This window comes from Gracilinanus agilis, chromosome 3, assembly GCF_016433145.1.
Source record: "Gracilinanus agilis isolate LMUSP501 chromosome 3, AgileGrace, whole genome shotgun sequence".
Taxonomy (NCBI): Eukaryota; Metazoa; Chordata; class Mammalia; order Didelphimorphia; family Didelphidae; genus Gracilinanus; species Gracilinanus agilis.
The window spans coordinates 648,332,895-648,345,097 of record NC_058132.1 but is presented as its reverse complement, the minus strand read 5'-3'; the positions used below and the strand labels follow the sequence as shown (position 1 = coordinate 648,345,097).

The 12,203-nt window shown below is 52.3% G+C and overlaps 1 protein-coding gene across 1 annotated transcript in view; it reads left to right on the top strand.

Annotated features, from left to right (window-relative positions):
- MROH2A (maestro heat like repeat family member 2A) overlaps nucleotides 1-12,203 on the top strand; it is a 74,361-nt gene that overhangs the window by 40,694 nt on the left and 21,464 nt on the right. The window contains exons 22-29 of the mRNA XM_044669510.1: nucleotides 627-749; nucleotides 2,141-2,293; nucleotides 2,546-2,665; nucleotides 4,098-4,177; nucleotides 7,627-7,735; nucleotides 8,680-8,775; nucleotides 9,205-9,309; nucleotides 11,167-11,290. Coding sequence (XP_044525445.1) covers nucleotides 627-749; nucleotides 2,141-2,293; nucleotides 2,546-2,665; nucleotides 4,098-4,177; nucleotides 7,627-7,735; nucleotides 8,680-8,775; nucleotides 9,205-9,309; nucleotides 11,167-11,290 — 910 coding nt within the window. The remainder of the gene's footprint in view (nucleotides 1-626; nucleotides 750-2,140; nucleotides 2,294-2,545; nucleotides 2,666-4,097; nucleotides 4,178-7,626; nucleotides 7,736-8,679; nucleotides 8,776-9,204; nucleotides 9,310-11,166; nucleotides 11,291-12,203) is intronic.

Sequence of the window (12,203 nt, the reverse complement as noted above, 5' to 3'; positions counted from 1 at the left end):
AAGAGGTGCTCCATTTGTTCCGTTTGGAGCCCGCTGGGGGTCTGGAATGGATGGGGGAAAGCTGGAAAGAGATGGACCGAGTGGTGGCAGCAAGATCTTGTTAACAGTGTGAGCTGTTCCACCGTGGGACAGGCTGCCTCAGGAGGCAAGAGCTTCTCCTGGGGAGGTCTTTGGCCCACAGAGTTCTTCCTGGGGGTGTCTGGACTTCCTTGAGAACTGCCGATAACTGTAGTTCAGTAAGATTGGCTTCCTTGGGAGTCCCCTCTAGCTTACGCCATGTAGGTAAAACCACGATTCCGAGAAAGGTGAGTCTGTGGGCTTCCATAAGCTGACTGCCCCAGCGACCACGAGGCACCAGAGGGAGAAGATCCCCCGACTTCGGAGTGTGCTGTGGTGGGGATTCTGGCCCAGAGATGGGGGAGCCGGGGGGACGACGCAAGGGCCGCTGCTGCCATTTGGTGGTGGGGAGGGGCTTCTCGGATTCCTCTGGGGAGCTGGCAATCTGCTTGCCTTAGTGGGGGAAAGACGGTCAGGCTCCCTGCCAGCCAGGCCGGGGGTGGGGGGTGACCCGTGTTGTCCTGCTCTGCCTTTTGTCCATCTTGCCCCATCCTTGTCTCCCTTTCTAGGGAGCAATCCTTTGCCTGGGCCTCTGTGCCAGGGGTCAAGTGGTCACTGTGCTCAACGTGCTCCATGAGTTTGAAGAGAAAATTCAAGAGACGGAGGATTCCTGGCACATTAGTGCCTGGAGGGTGAGGGATCCCTCTCTGTCCATGGGTGGGAGGCAGGGCTTGACTCCAATGGACTGGGATGAATGCTCCGATGGATGTATGGATGGATGGTTGGATGAATGGATGGATGGATGGATGGATGGATGAATAGATGGATGGATAGATGGATGAATGGTTGGATGGATGAATAGATGGATGGATGGATGGATGGATGGATGGATGAATAGATGGATGAATGGATGGATGGATGGATGGATGAATAGATGGATGAATGGGTGGATGGATGGATGAATAGATGGATGGATGGATGGACGAATGGTTGGATGGATGAATAGATGGATGGATGGATGAATGGATGGATGGATGGATAGATGAATAGATGGATGAATGGATGGATGGATGGATGGATGAATAGATAGATGGATGAATAGATGGATTGTTGGATGAATGAATGGATGGGTGGATGTATGGTTCAGGGGAGTCTAGTTAGAAGCCAGAGGGAGGTTCTGCCCCTGCTCTCTTCTGCACCTTGCTTTGCTCATCTGCAGAATAAAGGGTGCAGCTGGCTGCTGAAATTCCTCCCCACTGTCAGACTCGATGACTCTTGGGATAAGGGATTGGGGCAGAGATGGGAAGGGAGATCCTTTCAGGATCCTTAGCATGGAAATGGAATTTCTGCTTATGTGCTCCTGTACCCTTTCCTTCAGGGAGACTTTTCCTACTCACTATTTCATGCCATTAGTGAGCCAAACTACTAATTTAATTAATTGCAACAATCAGTATTGGAGCACCTGCTGCATATCCATACTGAAAGAAATGAAGGATCCCCTCTGTCTTCAGGGACTGGTCTATATTCTGCTGGGAGGGGGTGGGGATGGACGATAAAGAATTCTAAGCTTACTGTTGGAAGGGACCTCAGTGGCCATCTTATCTATTGGCTTCTAAGGAGAATGGGGGCTAGAGAAGTTTCAGGGACTCCCCTAAGGTCCCACTGTTGATCAAGAAAGAGGCGACATCTGCAGCCAGGCCCTCCTAGCCCAGCCCAGGGTTCTTTGTACTGAACTACACTGGAAAAGGAGAAGCTAAAGGTCTTTGAGATGCAACACTTGGTTGGGGGACAAGAGAGGGTCAGGGGGAATCGGGGCTCCTCAGCTGAGCTGGAAGAGAGCTCGGAATTCCACAAGTCAGAGAGAGCATTCCAGGCATGGCAGTGAGAGGGAATGGCATGGAGGAGTCATAGGGCACAAGACCAGTTTATGGAGAATCATGGAGAGTCAGCTAGGCATCAAGGGCTATGAGGTGCCCCAGGGTGCTGATGAGCAGGGTAACCTGGGCCTCAGTCTCTTTCTTGGTAAAGTGAAGGGGCTGGACTTGAGGGCCTTGAGCACTCTCAGACCTTTGCTCACCTTCAGAGTGACCACCCCTGGCGGAGGGAGGTGGTGAAGAGTGCCCTCATGGTGATGTACAGCAGCGTGGCTGCCTACTGCCATCCGAAGATGCTCCTGCCCCGCGTGGAGAGGGAGATCACCAAGAAGGTCCTGCATCACTATGCCACCAGCTGCCAGGTGACCCTTGCAGGGCCTGGGATCCCTGGCCTCTGGAAAGGGGAGGCTCAGGGCCATGAGGGTGGCTGAGGAGAACATGTGGGCAGGCCACAGGGGGTCTCCCCTGCCCTCCAGCTGCTCCATGGAGCTTCCCTCTTCAGAGCGAGAAACCAGGGGCCCCGTATTGGGAGGACCTCTGGGTGGTCTAACAGCATGAACACGGCTTCCTTTCTCTTTTGGGCTGTGACTCCTGCCTCATCTGTGTGGACACAGGACGTTTCTCTGAAGATGGCCTTCATCCAGAGCATTATCCAGATCTGCCTGGCCCTCCAGGGCTTGGGCAAGGCAGACTTTGATTATATCTGCAAGCCCGAGCTCACCACCAACCTCATTGTGAGTTGGGAGGGGGGGGGACTTTGCCTCACTTTGGGGGCCTGGGAGACCTTCTTGGGGTGCCCTGGGGGCCTGGTCACTTTACAGCCTGGCTGCAGGGAGGACCCTATCTCTGGAGCCACTGGATTCTGCTCAGGGCCCTTCAGGAGCAGGGACTGGGGCACTGGACTCAATCATCGAGGCCCCTGGGCCAGTATGGTGTGTGTGTGTGTGTGTGTGTGTGTGTGTGTGTGTGTGTGTGTGTGTGATGACAGAGACAGAGAGAGAGGGAGGGAGAGACAGAGAGACAGAGAGAGACATAGAAAAGCAGAGAGACAGAGAGAGGGAGGGAGAGAGACAGAGACAGAGAGAGGGAGAGAGAGAAGATAGAAACAGAGAGACATGGATGCAGAGATGGAGAAGGAGAGAGAGGGACAGAGACAGAGACAGAGAGAGAGGGAGGGAAGGAAAGAAGGAGAGAGAGACAGAGACAGAAAGACAGAAACAGGGGGAGGGAGAGAGAGAGAGAGAGAGAGAGAGAGAGAGAGAGAGAGAGAGAGATACACAGATGCAGAGATGGAGAGGGAGGCCAAGGGGAAACCCATACACAGAGATAGAGACAGAGAGACAAGAGACAGATGCGCACATAGACACATGGACAAGAGTGATGGAGAGTGAGCTGAGAATAGGGCTGAGATGGATGACAATCTTTTCCTTATCAGGCTGAAGGAGTGATCTAGACTGCAGGGAGTCTGACCTTACTTACAGTGGCTGTGTTGCCATGGATCGGTTTCTTTTGTAATCCTACGTATTTTATTTTGTGCATCATGGGAAGCAGGAGCGGACTGCCTTGGAGCGGTCTCTTTCTGGGGGCTCGTCTGGGATGGGGGTGCTATGGAGACTCCGGTCTGGGTGGCCGCATTGACCAAAGTAGAAGGGTTGGATGAGCTCTGGAAAACAAGCTGGGCTAACTCTTGGGCCAAGTTGCCAGGCTGATCGTCAGTTTTAGCTGGAGAGATGGTGCCCCGCGATGGTTAGAGCCTTGGATGGCATCACAGAAGACAGGAGGTGAAACCCCTCAGTTGTGCGCTGTGACTGGGGAGCGCTTCATTCTTTGTACTTGCAGAGTGTTTGGCATGTAGGGGGTGCTGACTATGTGACCCTGGAGAAGTCCTTTGCATACTTTAAGCCTCATTCTGAGGGAGTTGGACACTGACTTTAAGGCCTCTTACAGCTTCAGACCCACGTCCTTTGCCATCAGTCTAACTGGATGACTTGGCAAACTCAGTTTCCTCACCCATAAAATGGGGATAATAATAGCACTGACTTTATGGGACTTTTGGGAGACTCCAGTGAAATAGTGTAAATCACTCTTTGCAAATATTAAAGGGCCGCTGTGCCAGCCATTATCATTGTCATCATCATCGTCGTCATCATTGTGTGTCTTGGGCAGGCAATCCTCAAGATGGAGCCGCTGGACTCTCTGGTGTCCCCTGTGCGCTGCCTGACGATGACTGCGCTCTGGCATCTCAGGTAGGCTGGACCTGGGCTCCTGGGGCCCTTCTCTGTAGACAGGCACGGCCCCATCTCAGAGGTCTGCCCCTGGAGCCCAGGTGCTCATTGGACCATCCTTTGCCTTCTCACATCTGGGCCATAACTAACTGTCCAGGGGACAGAGTTCAAGAAACCATGACTGGGAAGGAGGGTAGAACGAGAGGCTCTCTCTCAGAGTCAGAGGTGGCTGAAGGATGGCAAGAGGCCTGGCCTCACGGGGGAAGGAAACCAGCCGCCATATTTCCAGGCCAGGGACATTGAAGCAGGAGCAGTCATGGCCCCTGGCCACCGGGGCTTGATGGTCTTCCTGGGAAGATGAGGCAGGAGTATAAGGAGAGGGAACCCACCATATCAAGCAGCGTGACAAGTGTCCAATAGGCTGCTCAGTCCCTGTGTGCCTGGGAACCACTCAGGCTCCCTCTCGGAGCCTCCTGGCTCACATTTAGGAGCCCTCTGAGGTTTCCTGCTGACACATAACTGAACTGGGAAGTGTGGCCATCTTCCTTCCTCTATCAGTTATTATCTTTGGACCCTGGTGCAAGTCCCTCTCTCTCAGTGCCTCATTTCCCCCTTCTGTAAAATGGGGAGATGACGACGATGAAGGTCCCTTTTTGTTCTGAATCCCAGGAGCCCCGCCTGGTGGTACAAGCTTTTGGTTCCTAACAGGTGTTCAGTTGAGAAATATTTTGAGAAAGGGCACGTGCCCGCCCGAGTCCTTTGGCACACGTTGGATCTCCTGGGCTTGCCTCGTACGTGCCTGGACTAGTTCAGGGGCTTACAAAACACGGGATGACGCAGAGGCTGCCACCATCGCAGGCAAATTGATTCCCTGGAAACCACAAGAACTTCTTATAATGAACAAATGGGGCTCCCCATGCCATGCTTTTAATGGATAGGCACGCCAGCACTCCCCCAAGTGCACAGGCGTGAAGGGCTGGGTGTGGCTGTGGACACGTGGACATTTCTGTGAACCCTGGTGACAGGGGAGCCCTGGGAGGCACCGTGGAAAGTTCCAGATCTACGCTGGGGCCTCGATGAGTCCTGCAGCTGAGGCAAGTCGCTCTCGATGTCCCTGGCTGGTATTTCTCTCATCTGCCCTTCTGGGATGACGTGAAGATGAGAGGGCTCAGCTGTGATACATCTCAGACTTGGCATGACAGAGATGTCATGGGGAGCCGGTAGAGGGACGACCTTCCTCTGGGCACATCTCAGGAAGCTCGGCTGCTCTCTGTCTAAGGGAGCCACACAGAGTGCCGTGGCCTGCTGACCCAGCTCGGGGCGGCCGTGTGAATGGCGCGGAGGGGATGCCCGGGGGACATTTGCTCCTCCACTGGGCTCCCTAACCAGAGGGGCGCACAGATGCCCAACCGGCTGGCCTAGCAGCAATGTGGCAGGGGGCAGCACCCCGATTTTAGTCCTGCCCGTGAGGGTCTTAAGGAGGTGACCGCCTGCTCATGAGAGCTCCCAGACGCTCTCCCTTGACTTCCAGCTCCACCTCCTGAACAGCAGCTCACCCTCCCCGCCACCCCTTCATTCTCCTTGTAAGGGCAGCTCATTAAAGGGAGCGACGGACTGTCTGGTTCACCCACATTTGTCACCGCCACCGTTCTCAGCAGAGGCTTGTTACGTGGCAAGCCCATAATAAATGTCCTCTGTCTCCCTCTCTCTCATTTATCTGTCTGGCATAGTGTATGACATCCTGTAAATATCATTGTTCTTCAGCGTTTCCCAGTCACGTCCAACTCTTCATGACCCCATTTGGGGTTTTCTTGGCAAAGATTCCTAAGTGGTTTGCCATTTCCTTCTCCATTTTACCAATAAGGAAACCAGGGCAAAGAGGATGAAATGACTTGCCCAGGGTCACACAGTTGCTAAGTGTCTGAGACAGCATTCGAATGCTGGAAAATGAGTCTTCCTGACTCTAGGCTTAGTACTCTATCCAATGCACCACCTAGTAGCCCCAGCATGATGGGCAGATGAGAATAATTTGTTCCAAGAGCCATAAAAGGGACTGAAGTGGACACCACGAAGCACTTAAAGCTTGGTCAGATGTCAAAGACACCAAGGTCTGCCACTGCAACCTGGGCCTTCCCTGATCATCCTGGCTTTTGTCTTGCCACTGAACTCTGATGCCCGGAAGAGAGAGTGAGGCTGACAGCTTCGTAACACTTTGTCTCACTTAAATCTAATTCATAATTTGAGTCAAGACATTGCCCCGTGATGTCTTGGGGCCTCTTTGAAATAAAGGATGAACAGCAATCTATCATCTGTCTGTGAATCTATGTATCTATCTATCTGTCTGTTTCTGCCTGCCTGTCTCCTCATCTATCTATTTTTCCATCTGTCCATCCATCCATCTGTCCATCTGACCATCCATCTATTCATCCATCCATCCATCCATCCATCCATCTGACCATCCATCTGTCCATCCATCCATCCGTCCGTCCATCTGACCATCCATCCATCCATCCATCCATCCATCCATCCGACCACCCATCCATCCGTCCATCCAACTGTCCATCTGTTCATCCACCCATCCATCCATCTCTCTGTCTCCATCTCTCTTGACTATTTATTAAGTGCTTAGTAGGTCCAAAGCCTTGTGCTGCCCTTGTGTTATGGGCAGACCAAAACAAAAGCCAAACAGGTGAAGCTGTGTTGGCTACCTGGGGGAGATGAGATCCTGAGGAGAGTTGGGGAGGACTCTGAGCGCGAGGGAATGTTTTGGGGGAGCTGACTGAATGGGAGGCAGTTGGGGAGAGTGAGGAGTGCTCTACACAGATGTCAGGATCATATATTTACGGCTGGAAATGTCTTCAGAGGTGACAAGTCCAACCTCCCCATTTTGCAGGTGAGGAAACTGAGGCTTGTGGAGCTTGGGGTTCTTTCCCAGGACTGGCTGGGATGTGCCTGAGGCTGGATCCCTTGCCTCTGGGCACTTGCTCCTTCCACTGCACCAGGAGCTGTAGGTCTGGGTTCTGGGCTAGTCTCTGCTCCTCTCCCCCTCCCCCCAGCTGGGTGACTGTGTAGCTGCCTTGGCCTCTGGTTCTCAGATTCCTCCACGACTGGATGGGCTGGTATCTATTCCTTCTCACACAAACCTTCAGTAGACATCAATCGGGTCAATCAGGGATGGTTTTGGTCTTGACTCTTGTCAGGCAGTCAACAGGGAAGCACTACTATGTGCCAGGCACTGTGCCAAGCACTGGGCATGCAAAGAAGAGCCAAGCCTGGTCCCCAGGAGCTCCACGGGGGGTGTCTTGCATGTAGTACGTGTTCCCCAAACACTTGCTGAATCACACTGAATCAAAGCTTGCTAGAGTCCCCCCCTGACACTGGAAGTTGGCCGCTTCATCTTCCTTCCACCTGTCCAGGGCAGGCCTCTTGGGCCCACCAGCCAGTTCCTCACTGTCCTTTGCTTTTCCCAGCAAACTGAGGCCTCCTTTCACCCTGGAGGAAAACCACGAGTTGATGGACAGGAGTCTCCAGTGCGTATTCCCTCTCCCGCCCCCAGGAGAGGACAGTGAACAAGTTCAGGTAAGTTCTCCTCTCAGGCCTCCCATCTGTTCAAGACTGAGCTGGATCCTGGATTGGGCACCTTTGCTCCTTCACACCCAGATACCCCACCTGAGGCCTGGGCTAGGTCAGGTCCCTCAACCTTGGACCCAGGCACACCTGAGACCACGGAGAAGGGCTGGGGGGGGGGGGATTGCTCCAGTTGTACCTATTGCTGACCTTGTGACATGGAATCAGTTCTGCCCAGCCCTTTGAGGCACTCTGTGCCCAAGACCCACCTTAGGCACTTATAACAATGAATAGCACCTTCCCAAAGAAGCCCACAGCTCCAGGGAGCCACGTAGGGAAGGCCACTGAGGTAATGAGACCCCCAAGCTGCCCTGACCTGCCTCAATGAGAGCCCAGCCCCCTCCTCCTCCCTTTTCTCTTTCCAATACAATCAGCTTTAGAGGCACAGAACCAGGGCAGGACCAGGATCTACCAGATGAGAGTTGCTTTTCTGGGAACTTTCTGGATTTAAATACTTCCCACAGGCAGCCTGGGAGTATGTGTGGGTGTGGACTGGGCATCAGGGGGGCTGTACCCTTCTTGGGGTCATTGGCCTCAGCTGACCACCTTCCTCTGGCTCCCTGATCACGGCAATGAAAGAGAACCTGGCTCAGGTCTCCTTCCATCCTCTCCTCCCAGTCTGCTTCTTCTGCCAATTAAACTAAGAACAATCTCACTAATGAACCTGACCAATGGCCTCAGGTCCCCATGTCTGAGGGTTGGAAGAGCTCAACACCCTCTCATCTAACGCCTCCATTTCACAGACAAGGGAACTGAGGCTCTAAGCATCCACGTGGCTTCCCCATGGAGCTCACGCCTCTGACGTTCTCCCTAGCATCAGGCAGAACAAAAGGCTCCAGGGCCCTCTCACTCCTGTTGGGTGGATAACCCCTGGGCATGTCTTCTCTTGGTCTCAGACGTTATACGAGAATTCCATGAATGCACTGATGGTGCTGATGGAAAGCCTTCTGGAAAGAGAGATGGATCCCAAGGGCCTTCAGGAGATATTCCATGTGAGTTGGCTTGGAAACACCCCAGAAGCCCTCTTTCTATGTACCAGAAGAAGTTGGCATTGCTGGTGGCCATAAGCAGGGCATCGTGGATTGTGAGCTTTGGTCCTCCAAACTCCTCATTCTCCTGTTTGTGATTCCATAGTTCCTTAGGAAAGAAACTTCAGAGGATGGGAGGAGCTTATCAGTGGGACTTCTGAGGACCCTTCATGTCCAAGCATGTGGAAGGATGGTCCTGGGCTCAGATGGGGCCCCCTCCCCTGCAAAGGCTGGCCAAGTCCCAGTCACAGAGTTGGTCCTCCAGTTGGCGAGCACCTTCCAAGCCACTGTTAATCTGGTGGGAATAAGCAAAGGGGTCTCAGGGCTTCTCTTAGGTGATTCCGACTCACCCATCCTCCTAATGCCTGCTGTCCCACCTCCCTTCCCCTGCAGCTCCTTGAGAAGTGGTTACATTCAGAGAAAGACTGGGAGCGAGAGAGAGCGGTCGCCCTGAGCCTTCGGCTCCTGCAAGTCTATAGGGAGGGTGTCACCATCCTGGTGAGTCTTCCTCAAGCTAAGCCCTGTGCTGGCAGCTGGCTCAGGGTCTGGAGGAACATCCCTCCCCTGTGCATGAGCTCCACTTCTCCAGGCTGGGCTTTACTCCCTGAGATGTTGCCCTCAAGAGGCTGAGCCCCGCCTCCACTCTAGCTCACACTCTCTGTCTCTCTCTGTCTCTGTCTGTCTCTCTGTCTCTGTCTGTCTCTGTCTGTCTCTGTCTGTCTCTGTCTGTCTGTCTGTCTGTCTGTCTGTCTGTCTGTCTGTCTCTCTCTCTCTCTCCCCCTTCTCCCTCTCCTTCCTCCCTCCTCCCTCTCTCTTCTCCCTCTCCCTCCTCCCTCTCTCTTCTCTGTCTGTCTGTCTCTCACTCTATCTTTCTCTTTCTGTCTCATCCTCCCTCTTTTCTCTGTCTGTCTGTCTTTCCCTCCCTCCCTCTGTCTGTCTCTGTCTGTCTTTCTGTCTGTCTCTGTCCCTCCCTCTCTCTTCTCTGTCTGTCTGTCTCTCCCCTCCTTCTTCGCTCTCTCTTTTCTGTTTGTGTATGTCTCTCTCTTCTCTCTGTCTGTCTCTTCCCCCCATCTGTCTCTGTCTCTGTCTGTCTCTATCTTTCTGACTCTGTCTCTCTATAAACCCTTACCTTCCATGAACAAGACCCTTCCTCTCTTTCAAAACAAAAACAAAAACAAAAACAAAAACAAAAGCCCTTACCTTCCATCTTAGAATCAATTCTGTGTATTGGTTCTAAAGCAGAAGAACAATAAAGGCTGGGCAATGAGGTGACTTGTCCAGGGTCACACAGCCAGGAGGTGTCTGAGTCTAGATTTGAATCCAGGACCTCCCATCTCTTAGCCTGCCTCTCAATCCATTAGCCACCCAGCTGTCCGTTATTTTATTTATTTTTAAAAGAAGATTTAAGGAATCTTTCTCCTAATGAACATTGATTTTCTGTCTTTCCCACTTGGTTCCCCTTGCCCCCATTGAACAACAAATGCCCTGAAACCTCTGTAGAAAGTAGTGATGCTGATTCAACTTAAAAGCCTTTGTGCCCCCTGAAGAGCCAGTTACTAAGCCCCTCAAAGCCTGGGCAGGAGCCTGGACACATCACTAAACCCCTCAGTATCCAGGCAGAGGTCTAAGACTGCTAGTGCAGCCCTTCATTGGGAAAGCGCATTTCTTCACTGGAAGCCCCACGGACTGGTGAAATTGCACGTGTGGGCTCTCTCACACAAGGTGTTCTTATCGCCTTCTGGTTTTACGCCACAATCACAGCCGCCTGCTCCTCCTCCCACCCCAGGGGAACCCTTTCTTATATCAAAACTAGAAAGACTTAATAAAGCTGTTTGCCACAACTATCTTGATAGACTAGACTCATGTTGGCAAACCAATAGCATGTGCACTGCTCCTTCCCCTCTCCATGTGCCCCTGAGGACTTTTCACCTGCCCCTCTGCCCTGCAACCCAGTGGGAATGCTTCTTACCTCCCCTGACTGGGGTAAGGTGGGGTGAGGGGGGGGGCTCATAAGCAGAATGGGGGCTGCAGTTTCGGCCCTCAGTCTCTAAAAGGTTCACCATCACTGAACTAGGCCATGTCTTACACCCCCAGTTCTCACCTTACTACTGAGAGGAGAAGGTTCAGGAAATGTTCCCCAATTAGTTTTCCAGTATTAACATGGGTGGGAGGCAAACTGAAGTCTTTCTGGGTTGATATTTGAACCTCAGTGTGAGTGTAATAAAAAAGCAAGAGATACAGACAGAAAGACAGAGACAGAGAGAGAGTGATATAGAGACAGAGAGGCAGTCAGAGAGACAGGGACAGACACATACAGATTCTGAGACCATCAGTTTTCTGCCTCTTACAAACCAGATCCCCCTGAAATCTGGCCAGTTTGGCACTCTGATTGGACTTTTGGCCCCACATACCTGTGACTCTGAGGTGAAGACCCGCCAGTCCACTGTTGATGTCATCTGCTGCCTTTTAGACCTCCAGGGTAAGAAGCTAGCAATCACCCCTTCCACTCTTCCTGGGGTGGGGTGGGATGGGTGGTAAGACCCTGTCTCCCCACTTAGGGAGCTCCTGCTTTTACTGGGGAGAGAANCCTCCTCCTCCTCCTCCTCCTTCCTCCTCCTTCTCCTCCTCCTCCTCCTCCTCCTCCTCCTTCTCCTTCTCTTCCTTCTTCCTCCTCCTCCTCCTTCTCCTTCTCCTTCTTCTCCTCCTCCTCTTCCTTCTCCTTCTTCTCCTTCCTCTTCCCCTTCCCCTCCCCTTCTTCTTCGCTTTCCCCTTCCTCTTCCCCTTCCCCTTCCTCTTCCTCTTCCTCCTCTTCCTCCTCCTCCTTCTTCCTCCTCCTTCTTTTTAAAACCCTTAACTTCTGTCTTAGAATTAATACTATGTTTTGGTTCCAAGACAAAAGAGTGGTAAGGGCTAGGCAATGGGAGTTAAGTGACTTGCCCAGGGTCACACACCTAGAAAGTGTCTGAAGCCAGATTTTAACCCGGGACCTCCCATCTCTAGGCCTGGCTCCCAATCCACTGAGTTACCCAGCTGCCCCCAAAACCTAATTTATTTTAAAAAATATCTGTTTCAAATTCTCTCCTTTCCCTACCCCTTCCATAAGTTAGCAAGCAATTTGATTACAGTTGATATTTGTTGCTCATTGCCCAATATTGCTCTCACTGTATACGATGTTCTCCTGGTTCTGCTTATTTCTCTCTGCATTAATTCATACGAGTCTTCTTAGGTTTTTCTGGTACTTTCCTCCTCTTTATTTCTGATAGCACAACAGTCTGCCCTCACATTCATATATGACAACTTGCTTAACCATTCCCCGGTTGATGGATGTCCCCTCAATTTCGGATTCTTTGTCACCACAAGAAGAGCTGCCATCAGTATTTCTGTACATATGG